Source organism: Chrysemys picta, chromosome 9 (assembly GCF_011386835.1).
Source record: "Chrysemys picta bellii isolate R12L10 chromosome 9, ASM1138683v2, whole genome shotgun sequence".
NCBI classification, from domain to species: domain Eukaryota; kingdom Metazoa; phylum Chordata; order Testudines; family Emydidae; genus Chrysemys; species Chrysemys picta.
This window is the reverse complement of record NC_088799.1, coordinates 74,510,423-74,526,461: the sequence shown is the minus strand read 5'-3', so window position 1 is coordinate 74,526,461 and position 16,039 is coordinate 74,510,423. Positions and strand designations below refer to the sequence as shown.

At 38.2% G+C, this 16,039-nt stretch overlaps 1 protein-coding gene across 14 annotated transcripts in view; it reads left to right on the top strand.

Moving 5' to 3' along the window:
- DACH2 (dachshund family transcription factor 2) overlaps positions 1-14,902 on the top strand; it is a 493,803-nt gene extending 478,901 nt beyond the window's left edge. For all 14 annotated transcript variants that reach the window (XM_065557228.1, XM_042853319.2, XM_065557230.1 and 11 more), the window contains one exon: positions 14,040-14,902. In XM_065557228.1, the coding sequence (XP_065413300.1) occupies positions 14,040-14,077 (38 nt within the window). In that variant the 3' untranslated portion in view covers positions 14,078-14,902. The remainder of the gene's footprint in view (positions 1-14,039) is intronic.
- Positions 14,903-16,039: the final 1,137 nt, after the last annotated feature.

Genomic DNA, 16,039 nt, shown 5'->3' with positions numbered 1-16,039 from the left:
AAATAAAAGGTTACCCAAATAATAGGCAAAACAATGATTTTTTTCCTAGCCTTGTTCTTGGAAATGGTGTAAATATTTTGGGTGACATTTTCTCAGACAAACACATTCTGAGCCAAACATCCAGCATGGAAAATTTCAGCTGAAACAGTTAAAGCTTGGCAAAGGTATAAGCAACCTTTTCTGGGTCTTCTAATCGAAAGTGTCATGCAACCTTAATAATAGCCAGTGCTACCAGTTCTGCCTACAATATTCTTTAAAATGATTTACTTGACATTTTGATTACTAGTTTTGTATTTCTAATGATAATTTCAGTAACCTACTAAATGTGGAAAAATCATAATTACATATAAATGATTATGGTTTTGCAGTAAGTATTGAAATGTGGAAGTTAGATAAAATAATAAGAAATAAATAAATAGTTGGGATCTTCCCACTTAAATTTGGGAAACTAAAAATATACTTAAATCATCTTTACGAAGCCCCAAAGCACTGACATCATTGTTGTTCACACAATGGAGGTATGAACCAAAGGTGTGATTGAATCCTATCAGAAAAGGAAGTAAATTTCCATATTTAATTGAAGAAAAAGCAAACATTTTAAAATGGGCGGGGCAAGTACGCTTTGGATCAGGCCCTAAATCAGGGATGGACAAACTACAGCCTGCAGGCAACACCTGGCCCTCAGCTCCTGCTGAGGAGCAGGGTTGGGGGACTTGCCCCGCTCCACGCGGTTCCCAGGAAGCAGCCAGCATGATTCCCCTCTGGCTCCTACGTAGTACGCACTGCCTTGTCTGCAGGCACTGCCCCCGCAGCGCCCATTGGCCACATTTCCTGGCCAATGGGAACTGCAGCGGTGGTGCCTACAGATGGCGTGGTGCCTGCAGATGGGGCAGCATGCAGAGTCACCTGGCCACGGCTCCTCATAGGAGCCAGAGGGGGGACATGCTTCCTGGAGCTGCTTGTACTAAGCACCGCCCTGAGCCCCCACCTGCGCCCCTGATCCCCCTCCGAACCCCTTGGTCCCAGCCTAGAGCCCCCTCCTTCACCCCAAATGCCTCATCCCCAGCCCCAACCCAGAGCCCCCTCCTGCACCCTGAACTCATCATTTGTGGCTGCACCCCCACCCGGAGGCCGCACCCCTACCCCCAATTTCGTGAGAATTCATAGCCCGCCATACAATTTCCATACCCCGATGTGGCCCTCAGGCCAAAAAGTTTGCTCATCCCTGCCCTAAATGATAGAATTTGAGAATGGGAGGCTGGATGTTCAGGGGCTAGGTTGAGCATTCCCCAGTTTGGTGCTCCCCTATAAATATAAAAATGACTGCATAAAATAGGACTCTGTATATTTTAGTTGTAAATCTATCAGAAACTCTTAACTGGGCAAATTATTGTCTTCATCTAATATTGTTCAAGTTAATGTTCTTTTATTATTTAAAATGGGTCCACAAAATTATGTAAAATTCCATTCTTCATAAGCATAGTGGTTAACATTGATGAAGCTAAATGTCCTGCTAGAATTATTTTGGAATTTTGCAAATGCTAGAGTCCAAGAATCTTTTTGTATGTTGGTGCACACAATGTCTAGTATTAACAACACCACAGAATCACAATTTCAGCTCTAACAGAAGGTTAGGTCCAAGCACAAAAAAGGTTTTCTTTCCGTCATGCAGCGAAATAAGAGTAGAAATATTATCAGAATTCATCTTAAACATAGTTTATCACCAGTAACAAATGACTGCCATGGCGCCTTTCCAGACAATTCTGTTCATACTTAAAAGTGCTGTGAGCTTAGATATTACTCTTACAAACCCACAATGAGCTTGTAAAATGGCTATTATGAAGCCCTCTCTAGCTAATACAGTATTACGGTTTGTTTTGGCTTTCACTGCAATTCTGCTATGTAACTCTGTGTCCCATATCCTTTTACTCTATGTTGATACTGTATTATCTTTTTCCATTTTCTTTTGATTACACTTTTACAAAACTTGGCAGCTAAAACTGCCCTTTAGTCTTTAACAATTTAAATATATTCTCCATCACCATCTTCATTTGCTTGCTTTGTTTGTGGGGGTAACAATTCATGCATCCCTAATACAAAGCTATTTCCAAAAAATATCTACAGCTCATAGCAAAAATCTTTGGCATCAGTGAGGACTTTTCTTTTTCTGTTGTCAATAGCTCTGTTGGAGAGAAATCTATCATTCACGCAGTGCCTTTCCTTTGAAATTCAATTAGTTCCACTGCCAGTATCTCCTTAAGAAGGTTTAAAGGAGAATTACAAAAATATTGCATGACCACCTTTCACAGTAATTAAGTCACATCATATTTTATGCTCATTTCTTAAAATGATTTTATTAATGCAAGCTGTTCATGTACTAGGATTCTGATATGCATTATAAATCTTCTCAGTTTAGTTGGTTCCTTTTCTCTATGTTAATTGATCTGAAATTTTGTCCCGATAGTCCGACCCCTATATGTAACTTTCTCAATAATTATACCCACAATCCTCCTAAATGTTTAGTCTATCAGCCTAAATGTATGGCTTAAGCCGGATAAATCTTTTCAGCTGACAAAATAAAAAAATAATAGTCGCTCTTATGGTGATGTCCACTGTATAGTTGAATGGTGAAGGAAAGGGTGATGCATGCACACAAATACCATTCCATTCCTCTTTCCATAACTTACTTGTGGGCCAGAAAGATAGCACGTCAACCTTTTTATCAACCAATCTCCGTTTCACATAAAATAAACATACTGGGTGTCATTAAGTGCACCTTCAGATCAATGATTTTTGCAAATGACATTCAAGTACCATTTGAGTAGTGCATTTTTGCTGATAAAAGCAAATTAAATTAGCACAACTACAAGTGTGCTGATAAAAACTAAAACTGAACAGCAGCACCATTAGCTAACAAAGTAATATTTTCTCTTTACTGCTTTCTGCCATTTAGTTATTATCCTATTGGAAATCTAATTATAATCCTTTTACTCCCTAGTCAAACTTCACAGTTTTTGCAAGCTTAGCACTGACAAGTGATTTCATTACATTTGATTGCCCGCACCCAGATTGACTTAACTTCACTCAGAGACCTAAAAGCCCTCTCAGTTTCTCAGATTCCCTGTTTGCACATTACAGCAACAGCTCCTTTAATTAATTAGCATGAACAGCAGTAACATGAACTGCTGAACAGAAAATAACATGATTTTATGATCGCAGGGAGACTTCTCCTTTTGCATGTTTATACCTTAGTTAACTTTTGTATGACTGTATTTCATTGTTGGGGGATACTGATACAATCATCAAAGCACATTATCTTAGCTTTTTATAAACAGATTAATACCAGGTGAACCAACATAAAAAGTATGAAGGCCCTAAATTTAAGTAAGCAGATGACAGTATTGGGGAACTGACCTTTCTGTAATTTAAAAAAATATATTGAGAAATACACCATAAAGTACAAGGGCAAGGTGACACAATGCTACTGTAATTTTTGTTTTTGAAAAAGCCAGGAATATATTTAACAGGAGGACTGTCAATAAACATCAATAACTTCTTGCTTCTTTATACATTTTGCAAAGATAAAGGCCTATTTAACTTTAGAATTTATTTTGCCGTATATTATTTATTAGTAAATCTGCTGGAACCCAACAGTTATTTTTTTAGTGTCCCAATATGTGAAAGACAATTGTAAAATCAAGCCTCTGTGACAAACAGAAACCAGCCCAGTTTAAAAAAAAAAATCAGTTTAGTCCACCACTTTGTCACTGTACTGAATTCTGCCTCCAGGTGCATCCTACACTCCCACTGAAACCAGTTGCATTCAGTGGTGGTTGAGGATACTCAGCATCTCATAAGAGAGAAGTTCAACGGCTTGCGGGACTGAGTCCCACAGTCCTACTCCCACTGAAGTCAATGCCAGAGCTTCAGTAAGAACAGGCCAAGCCCTGTGAAAGTGTGGGGGTGGGGGGGTGGGAATGAGGGAATCAGATCCGGCACTTTGAGACTGGCACCTTGACTCTTCATTTAATAGAGCCCTAATATTTCTACTACTGCCCAGCAGGCTCTCAAATATCTTCCGTCTCCTGCCCAAGCCTCATTTTAACTCTTCTATATGTATCCTCCTTTGTCTCATTCATGCCTGTTCCCATAAAGCAGTCTTTTCACTCTGGTTGCATTGGTAGTTTCTGCAGGGTTCCTTAAACTGTGAGTAGAGTTAAAAAAAATTAGTGTGTCTGTCATTTCCTTCATGTTCAACGGAACTTTTTGTTTTGTGAAACCCCTACATAGTGGTAGCTTCCCCAGGCAGACACATGATACCCCTCTGTTCTGCTAAATTAGTCCAAGCACCTCCCCCCACACCAAGAACTCCTTTTAGACAGTCAGTGGATCCACTGGTGTTTTCAGCCCTGGTTTTCAGGTATTTTCAGCCCTGAGTAAGGATTCCAGTGGTTAATTTGTACTACTTAATTTTGTAATGTTACAAGAATAATTTTTCTGAAAAAATACTGTAATGGTTCAATTATTAAAGTGTCAGATGATCTCTTCCATGTATTGTAACAAAAGCATCAGAAACTAAGCCTACACTTGATATAAGGATAGCAAAAGTTATATGCATCTCATGTGACTTCTGAACCAAAGCAGCTTGTTTGCTAGTCACCAGCTAGGAGCTTACAATTCTCATACATTATTAAAGAGTTCTTTTGAGTAAAATATAAATACAGTGCTTTTAAAATAACTATACCACTACTCTTAACCTGCATGTTAATTGGACATTTCATATGGAACATTTTTTGGGTGCAGGTGAAAGAGAGAGTTGGTTTTGTTTTATTTTGTTTTTTACTTTATGGAGAACTGGGGAAAGAAAATGATTTTTTTCAGCAGAGAAGCTTCCCCATCCACAATATTCTATGTTCTATTCATCTTCAATTCTTAGGAAGGAGATGTGAACATTTTAATCAGAGAAGAAGCTTCAGTAGAAGCTTGAATCTTACCTCAGTGCTAACTACAACTCTGTCTTGCTGTGTGTTCAAATCTAACACCTGTATATCTTGTATTCAATGTATGGTAGACTTGCCCTTGACTTCTGTAACTCATTTAAAAAAATTGCATTTTAGGTACATGTTGCCAGCCCTCTCCACAAGGATGTGCAAACCACAACAGGGGTGGGGTTAGGGAAACAGAAAAGGGACATGTCCTATGATAAGCAAAATTCATGAAAAAGCCAGCAGAGAAAAGTGTTTGATGGAAAGATGATTCTGTGCTTGTTTGCCTCCCTCATTTTTCTTAAAGGAGCACTGTCAAGAACAGTAGGCTGAAAATGTCAGACTTTGCACACTTGTTTGGGGGTGGGGGAAGGAGAAGGACCAGAACAAATGGGCTTGCAGAAAAAAGAGGGATAAATTAAGTATGAAATGTGAATATATATGGAAATGGTAACTACTGCCTGTAGATTTTGTTCTGTTTAATATAAATTAAGGCTTCAAGATTATGTTGTGGAAAAAAGAGAGATACACATTGAAATGACCACTCTGTTAGGAAAGAAAACATAATCCTACAGGAAAATTACAATAATTAATATAGGATTTGGCTCACATAGAAACTGTGAGATCTTTACTTATGTTATACATTGCAGGAGGTGTGGGGAAGCTTTCTAAAGGTCTTGCTTATTAAGCGAGTCATGCATTTCACTGTAGGTTGTAAAACAGTATAACATGCACAGGGGGCTCATAAGCATTTTTCAGTGTTACAGAATATCATTTATGCACTTTTTATATTGTCAATATTACCCCTAGAGAATGAGATTAAGCTTTAAACTACTGTAACTCTACAGATTTGCTCACCTTTGTATAATTTCATTTTTTAATAGAATGAAGCCCACATAAATGAATATTTGATTAAGGGATAAACCTAATAAAAGAATACATTTATTGAACACAGATTTATTCAAATCTTGACAATATAATACCATAAAATGCTATAAAAGGGTATGTGGGTTGCAGTTGGCTACGGGGAAGAGATACTGAATATTCTGCGGTACTATGAATTTTTGTCCATGTTTCGTTGCCTTTCTCCCACAAATTGCATCAAGGATGCTTTTAAAACTTTAACTTCTTGTAGGTGGGGGTTGTGTGGAATTAGAGAATGCCATACTAGCACAACTAGTAATACAGAATTGTTTCTGATGTCTGATAAGTGCTCTTGAAACAAGAAATATTTAAATTACTCATTATCTGTATGTTGCCAAACAGAACCTTGTAGACACAGGATGGCCATAATATGCCAGAGCCTCCATATTCAGATTCACATTTACAAGCACTAAGCTTCACCAAAGTCATTAAGGGAATGCCAGTTCTGAATGAAGTGTTGGTATTTGAATATAAACTCCACATACCGACCGGTGGTATACTTGCAAATATGCTAGAACAGGGATTCTCAACCTTGTGTGGTAAATAGAGCTGTAATGTGTAAAAACAAAAACAAAAAAACCTGACAGCCCCAGGTCTAGAAGAATGACTGGGAATGAGGAGGTCTAATTCTAGTCCTCACTGTTTGTTTTTAAGAGCACACTGTGCGAATGCTACTTAATTTTGCCTCAGAATACTCCTATGAAGTGACGTAATGGCATTGCTTCCATTTAACAGATTGGAAAACTGAAGCTTAGAGAATTTAGTGCCAAAATTTAAATAGCAAGCCAGTTTCAGCATTAAAATCCAGACCACTAGACAATATTGCCCTCAATGCAAGTTACGTAATCACTGCCGACCCTCAAATTTTAACTATTTATAATAGAGTTATTAACTTTTACCAAGAATAAAATCAAGAAATATACTGCATTTAAGATGTCCACAGAACTAGGCCTCAACAGAAGTGCTTTAGGTTAGGTAGAACACCTTAAACCAGTGAAGTGGAATTAGTCTCAACACTGAGCAGCAGTTGCTGCTACAGCTTCCCTAAAAGATGTCCTGAAAAAAGCAGGTTTTCCAGTTAAATGTGTCCAGATTAAGCGAAGTGTATATTTAGCACTTTGCCTAGTGCCTTTTGTCACAGAATCTCTCAGGGTGAAATTCAACACTGTGCAAAGGGCCAATACAAGGCCCAGGTTTCACTTAAGCACCACTGAAACCACACACTAACATTTATGTGGAACTTAAAGAGTGCATAGCCCCTGTACTAGCCCTTTGCATAGGGTGAATTTCACCCAGCATGCACTGCAGAAGAGCGCAAATTAGTACAGCTAGATAATTACATACTGACTAATAACACTGCTCTACAGCCAAAATACTTCTGAAATAAATGTAGTCAAACTTTACTAATTCTGGGTCACTGAGAACGAAAATTATGCTTAAAATTGTTGATTGGCTCTAGTTTTCAAGATATGCTATTGGGTCAGTATATACGACCCTTGACTTGGGAATGGCGAAGGATAAGTGAGTTATAAAGGGAAGGGATCTCAATTTAAACCAGAAATGACTAAAATACATCTTTGACTGGATCTATGAATAAATCTATGACTGGGTTTGGACAGTACTTGCCTTTTAGGCAAAACAATGAATGATGCAATCAGAAGCTGATATTGCATCATACATGATATGAATTGCATCATGTTATTCCTAGAAGTCACAGATGATGCAATCATAACGAAGCTTACATCACTCTGCTGAACAAATTGCCCTATATCAGCTCTAGAAATCATACAGTGTCGTGCTCTCTTATTTGTCAGTGTTTGATTTTGCAAAGGGACACATTTCTGTTTAGCCAAAGTGAGCAGATGCCTCGTACTTGTGTGAACAATGCAGATAACTTCTGCTATGTTTGTGGTGAAGTGACTTTTGCATCACAAAAGCGCAGTATAACCACTATGGTTAAGAAAGCCTATCACCTTTATTTTGGCTGCAAAATTGGAGATCAGGACAAGAGGTGGGCCCCACACATATGCTGCAACACTTGTGCAACAAATCTTCACCAGTGGTTGAACAGGAAAAGGAAATCTATGCCTTTTGCAGTGCCAATGATTTGGAGAGAGCCAACAGATCAGACCAGCAATTGTTACTTCTGCATGGTGCCTCCAGTTGGGAAAGGTGTGTCAAAGAAGAAAAAGTGGACTGGGCATTATCCAAACATTCCATCAGCTATACGCCCAGTACCCCACGGAGAAGGACTGCCGGTTCCTGATGCACCAGAGTCATTCTCACTTGAGTCAGACGAGGAAGAGGAAGAGGATGAAACTTCTGGTCCTGAACCATCAATGTCACAGGACCCACATTTTCTCCCATCCTCCTCCTCTGAACCACACCTCCTAACACAAGGTGAACTGAATGACCTTGTCAGGGATTTGGAACTACCCAAGAGTAAGGCAGATCTGTTGGGCTCCAGACTACAGTAGTGGAATCTCTTGGCAGGTGATGTTAGGGTTTCCATGTTCCGTGACCGTCAAAAGGATCTTGTCCCATTCTTCTTCATGGAAGGTGATCTTGTAGCCTGCAACAACATCGATGGTGTGATGGCAGCCCTCAACATCGTTCACGATCCAGATGAGTGGAGACTGTTCATTGATTCATCGAAGACGAGTCTTAAAGCTGTTTTACTGCATAATGGCAATGTTTTGCCATCAATTCCAGTTGGTCATGCAGTCCATATGAAGGAAACCTATGACAACATGAAACAACTTTTGAGGTGCATAAACTATGACCAACATCAGTGGCAGCTTTGTGGCCATTTGAAGGTTGTTGCTGTCTTGCTTGGTGTGCAGACTGGATACACAGAGTACTGCTGTTTTCTCTGCGAATGGGATAGTCGTGCAAGAGATTCCCACTACACCAAGAAAGATTGGCCACTCCGACAGTCATTGGAGCCTGGGAGGAAAAGTGTTCAGCATCCACCACTTGTTGAATCAAGGAACATTTTGTTACCACCCTTACACATCAAGCTGGGTCTGATGAAGAACTTTGTCAAGGCCATTGACAAAACACAAGCAGCTTTCAAGTACCTCCATGGAAAATTTCCAAGATTAAGTGAAACTAAGATAAAGGAAGGTGTCTTTGTTGGTCCTCAGATTCGTGAACTTCTTCGAGATGATGCATTTGACCATGCACTGCGTGGCAAGGAAAAGACGGCATGGAAAGTCTTCCAGTTAGTGGCAATAAATTTTCTCAGAAACAACAAGGCAGACAACTACAGGTTGTTGGTGGAAAACCTCCTCAAGGCATACAAAAGCCTTGATTGCAACATGTCACTAAAGATACATTTTTTGCACTCTCATCTAGATTTTTTTCCACCGAACTGCAGAGCAGTGAGCGATGAGCACGGCGAGCGATTTCACCAGGACATTGCAACAATGGAGAAACGCTATCAGGGCAAATGGAGCCCATCAATGCTTGCAGACTATTGCTGGACAGTGACAAGAGATGCTCCATTTAATGAAAAAAGAACAGGAGTACTTGTGGCACCTTAGAGACTAACAAATTTATTAGAGCATAAGCTTTCGTGGACTACAGCCCACTTCTTCTGCTGTAGTCCACGAAAGCTTATGCTCTAATAAATTTGTTAGTCTCTAAGGTGCCACAAGTACTCCTGTTCTTTTTGTGGATACAGACTAACACGGCTGCTACTCTGAAACCTCCATTTAATGAATACAAGAGACAAGCCAAGAAGCGCCGAGTAGACACTGAATAGGACTAAACTATGTACATAATAGGTTTTTGCCTTTTGTTTCATAATAAATTTTATTTATATGACCCTTTTGCTGATTTTTAAAGTGTTACATAAACAGGACAGGTGAAATATTATCATGTAAAGCAACCATAAACACATGAAAAGACCTAGATTTACAATTTATTATTAAAACTCTACTATCTACACAATATACATAGACATAAAATGTAAAAACTTAAATATCTTAGAAACAGTAGCCAATCAGTTGTTTTAATTGCCATATTTGAATTCAGCACATCAAAATACATAATAAATAGCACATTTTATCTCTGAAGCAGACGACTTCTCAAAAATTGTAGACCAGTGTAATTTGGAGTGCTTTTACACACAGCCTCTCCCATTCCCTATGTGAGGAGAACTAGCTGAACTGTTCACAGCAAAATGTTTTTCTTCCAAGTGTACCTATTTTTCAAATTTACAACAGTTGCAAAATTGGAGCTAGTTTAAGAAATTTTAAAACACAATTCTATTCTTTTTCCTATTGAGATGGCTATATAAAAATTGTAGCCATTTTTAAACCAAATTTTCCTAACTGGGTTGGTTTAGTGCGTCATTGTTCCAGTTACTGACTAGCTGACCAAAAGACATTTCAGTCCATTTTGTATAAGTCACTGTTGAATGGCTTGTGAAATGTTAAAAAAAACAGCCACAAAAATCTCTTTGAAATGCTTGTGTATTTGTAAAAGTATACGAATCCTTGGATACCCTTCAGCCTGTCTCATGTCACAACAAAGGCTTTCTGTTTAATTTGTTTATAGTGAGAAGAAGGAACTCTTTCATGACATCTTTCATGTCCTCTCCCCCTCAACAAAGTAACTTTTGCCCTGAGGCAGTGTCTCAGACTGGATTACTATCCTTTTGCCACATAAAAATTTAAAACATTTAAAAAAAAAAAGTCAAAAACCAAAAGAAAACATTTTGGTTCAGGTCAAATAAAATGTTTTGTTTGACCTGAAACTAGTGAAATTAAAATAAAATTAAACATTTTATTCTCAGGTTCATCCAAAGTGCATTATTATTTTTATTTTTTGGAATTCCGTGTTAACTGAAAAGCCAGTATTCAGCCAGCTCTCCATATAAACCCAACCCCGTGAATGTGCTCTCTGAATGCTATGTGCACTCGCGGACAGATAAACAAAAGGTATTCAGGGGCCTAAAGCTGCAGATCAGTGTCTCTTGGGATTTTTCAAGAGTGTCTAAGAACAGGTCTTACTGGAATAGGAATACTGGTACACTATACCCGCAAAGTACTTCCAGTGTGGATGTAACGATATCAGCAAACCATCCACCATGAGACAAACACACTAGAATGGAAAAAGCAGAGTTTTGCCAGTATAATTGCAACTACACTAGGGCCTTCCACTGGCACAGGTATCACACGTCTTCAGTCTTACCCTGACTGACATATTGATGGCTGTAGAGTAGCCCTACATTAAAGTGAGTTAGCTGTCTAACTCAAATGAAAGTCAATGAGCCTTAGGCACCAAATTCCTAGTGGAATTTACAAAAGTGCATATTTGCATCTTTAGGCACCTACATTCCTTTGAAAATCTTGCTTTTGGGGACTACGAAGGAAGCCACCTCCTTACAAATTACAGAGCTTTTGTGTTACTGAATCAGGTCTCCCACATATACACTATGAGCTAAGCCTTTGGGACTTAACTAGGGCCCTTTTGAAGGCATTTCTATGATTTTCAAGGACAATCAATATCTGCTATGTCAATAGGTCCAGATGAGTACCAATCCATTAGTTAAAAGTACAACATTAAAATAAGAGACATAATCTACAGCCTGCTGTGTGAGGAACTCTTGTGAATCTGCTTTAAAAAAAGCCACAAGATGTGCATGTCTACTGACTCACTCCCCAAACTTTCTCCTATAAATCATAAGACACTAAATGTTATCAGCAAAAACAACGAGGAGTCCTTGTGGCACCTTAGAGACTAACAAATTTATTTGGGCATAAGCTTTCGTGGGCTAAAACACACTTCATCAGATGCATGGCGTGAAAAATACAGTAAGCAATGTATATATTACAGCACATGAAAAGATGAGAGTTGCCTTACAATTGGGGGGGGTCTGTGCTAACAAGGCCACTGACTCAACCACTTGGTAAGGCAACTTTTTTTTTTTTTTTTTTTTGCTGATACAGACTGAAACAGCTATAATTTCTTTAACTCTTGCTGAAGTTCCCTGACTCTCAGACATTCCTTGGGAGATGTTTTTCCCTGGCTCTTCTTGATCTTTATTCTTGTTTACATCCAAAATATATATTAGATCATCTCTGCTTGGAGAATAGGAGCCCTCTTAAAAACATGAAACATTCAATTACTAATTAGCTGTTTCCCGTTCCTAATGAAGTGAGCATGTCAGATTTGGATTAAAATTCAGCTACTGCTCTCCTCTGTTTATGGTTCCAGATGTTTTTGTTTTATCTAGGAGCTTACTTTGACAGCTACTGCTAAATGATAAATCACTCATATTATAGCTGAAATGCATTTTGAAATTGAAATGTGGCAAACTTTGAGATTGCTCCAAGGATCTGTGTCAGTTAGTGGGTCAATACTGGTTCTTTCCTTATGAGTATTCAGTATTGGCATATGTAAAACAGTAATGGGATACTTGTCAACATTATACAGAATGCTACTCAAGATTATCATTTTGCTACCATCTTCAGAATCAGAACTAGTAGGTTTAGCTGTATGAATTGTTGATTCAGTGTTTATTGGATAGGAATATGGATTCATATTACTTTGGCTTTCTGAGGGTATTTTAACATTTATTTGTCTTTGGGCTTAAAGCTGCTGAATCTGAAGATCACACATGATAGGCTCTGTACCTAAGCAAATTTTTTATGATGTGTGTGGGTGGATTTCTGTTTATCTCTTCAAATAAAGACAATAATTAAATGACGTGTGTGTGTGTGGGGGGTGTTCTGAGTGAAACACCATTTTTCTAAGGAACACATATTGATTTACTGCTGTTACCATGTTGATTTTCAGTGTAGTTTTATTCTTCAATAGCACTGCTTTGCAGAAGGCTTTGTTGGGTCTGTAATAGCCACATTTTACTCTGCACAATATAAACTACATTAATTTCTGTGGTACTCTGAACACTGCATTAAGTACGTCATGGTTCTACCCTCTGAAACAGAAGTTAATTTTTTTTAAAGGTTGTGGCGGGAGGAAAAACTGTCATTTAAGTTTTAAGGATTTTATAAATAAGGGAACAATGGCTTTTCTCTTCTTTGCCATAACCATATTTGGTCTCACTAGAAGCATACCAGGTTCTACAATGTGTCTGATTTCAATGGATTTACAAAGCAGCCAGCCTGCTGTAGTGCAGAGATAAGAATCTGTCCCATTAGTGTGAGGTACAAAGAGGGGGTAAGTCAGTCAGGAATTGGAGGGGAAGAGGAACATTGTTCTCAATACTCCATTTTTTTAAAATGTGTAGGACCAAAATCTGCCTTGCAGATCCCTTGCAATACAATGCTGTCAGACTGTCAGTGTGGAATTTGGCCATGGAGTGGACTTTTAAGTTCAGAACTAAAACTATTCCCCCTTTGGTTTAAAAATTGTCCTATGGGGGGTAAAAATTAGAGATATGATTAAATCCAGCTTTTGGGGATTTGTCAAGTCATTGATAGTGGCTACCAGTTTTCAGGGGATGCACAATCCAGATACTCACAGCTGCCATGAAGAGGGAGTTACACTGTGAGGGGAGAAGGGATCATGACTCGAGGATCAGGGCTGGGTTTGACTGAAAGGGGTCATAAGTGGAATTTAGCAAGTGAGGGTATACTGGGGATGGGGTGAGTCTGGGGCTGTGATGGGCTTGTAGGAGGGAGCTGGTTTCAGACTAAAGGATGGAAAGGATGGCAGATGTCAGATGGGGCGGCAGATGGCAACAGGAGCTGAGGTGATACATGGCAGTGGATATTTTAAATATTTAATGTCCAGCCTCTACTATGTTTGTTTATAATGAGAGATAGCTGGGATTACAAGCATTTGTAAACCAATTTGAAAGTCTACAACTCATACCGTATATAGGAGGATAGTCAATGAACCAAATAGGTGGATCTGCTTGGATACTAAGCTTATTTCCAACTGTGACATACCTAAGAGTCTATATCTCTAGTTCCTTATAAGGCCCCAATCACCAAAGTACATGGGCACCTGTTTTCCAGAGGTAAAAGACACTCACTTGAACCAAGAGCTGTCACTTACACATCAGATAATTTAAACTGCATGGTTAAAGAACCCTAAATGTTTCATTTATAAAATATATAAATCACTATGTAACCAACTTTTTATTTTTTTCAGAAAACAGAACATACGTCAAACCTACTATTATGTACTGAAGGAAGCTAGTGTTGAAAAATATATAATGATCACTATTTGAAGACTATATAGTACATGAAAGACATCCCTTCCAACCTTTGATGCCTTCAGTACTGTGTGAAGGATTTGTAGCATGAAACTTGAAGGACAATTTCAAGCAATTTACTGTTGCTGCATCGAAAACTGCCGTATTGTCATTAAGATATACTGAGACTTTTTACAAGCTTACCATACCAAACCAAGCCTGTTGCAACTGATCATTTTTAGGTCCCAGAAGATAGAAAGAAGTTGTAGTATTTTTAAGCACATAAAGGAATTATTCCCCAAAAGAACTAACTTTTTTTTTAAAGGAGGTAGTGATTACTGTATAGCAATGGCACAATGATTTTATTAAGCCGCAAATGTCCTCACTGGCTGTACATCATACAAGTCCAGTTTATCACTGAAACTGTTCAACATAGAGCTGTTTCAATTGTGTTTATAAATTAAGCTTTGTTTACTGAAGCTGATACTCAATATATTACGTTTTAAAGAAAAATGTGTGTACATTTTTTAAAACAATGATGTAAAAATTGTCCTTTCATTAGATGACCAATTCAAGAGTGTGAGCTAAACCCCAATAGCTGACATAATATGAGGATTATAATTGATGCTTTTTTATGCTCAGTTCAGCTTGGCTTTTGGTCTTTTAAGATAAAAAAATGAATATGCAGTAGAGTGTTAGATAATGGAAACTTTTAAGTATGGTTTCTCTGTTGTACCATATTAAGTTAAAGTACACATTCTTTGTTAAAATGTTCTTGCTAAGAATACAGTATTAAAAACTTTTTGTTTGACTTTGGAAATCTTTTTTTTGTTTTTTTGGAGATGGATTCCCACAGTTTTTATGCTAATTCAAAACTGATATTTTGCACGGATACATTATTAATTAATTAATCAAAATAAGAGGGGGGTTGGTATCAGACATCTTTCTTAATTATTATATGTCACAGATTCCACACCTATTTGAAAACTTACCAGAGTCATTCCTTTGCTCAAACAGGTAATTGAAAGATGCATTGGTTAGGTGGAACCAATCAGTTTAGTTTCTACTCCCTCATTCACAGATGTTTTATGCAATTATTAGATAAATATCAACTGTATAAGATTTTTCAAAGGAACAAGATAAGCATTAGCTATGAATAATTTATTGGTTGCATTCTGCACTACCAACGTGGGAAGCCTCAATTTCTATGCTCAGTCTGGTCTTTGCTCCCCTGTTGAAAGAACTGTGGAGGCAAGATGCCACTCAGCCTTTGCTATGCAGAGAGATTCCCCTGCTGCTAGTAATTCAACAGAAGCCCCTTCAGCTGATTATGTAATAGTTTTGATGGATTTTGAATGGAATTCCACTGAAGATTCTGGCCCCAATCCTCAGCTGATGAAAATCAGCATAGCTCCATGGACATCAGTGCAACTAAACTGATTTATGGCAGCTCAGGATTTGGGCCTCTGACCCTAATTCATCACTGGCACAGCAGGCATAAGTCTACTGAATTACACCAGTGGTGAATTTGCCCGCTGATCAAAATCTATGTCGCCATTTCTTTGCCCTGGTCCTTGTTCGGGAGTATTAAAATAGGGGATCTGTGATTCTTTATCATGAACATGAAGAATTGCAACTACTCCACAGAACATGAAGTGAAAAACTAAAAATAAAGTACAAAATGCTGTGCATCCCAATTGCCAGAAAAGAATAAAATAAGGAACAAAGTGCATACAATATACATTTCTCACTTAGTTCGACTGATTAAATGTCAGATCCCACTTCCTTTATTCACATGAGTTCAGTCGCACTACTACTCTTACACACATGCATGCGCATGCACACACACAATTAAATGGGACTAGTATGAAAGCAGGGTATGATTAGAAATAGATCATTTCAGAAAAGCAAAGCAGCTTCCTCTTCCTTAAATACAGGCATGATAACATAGTTCTTG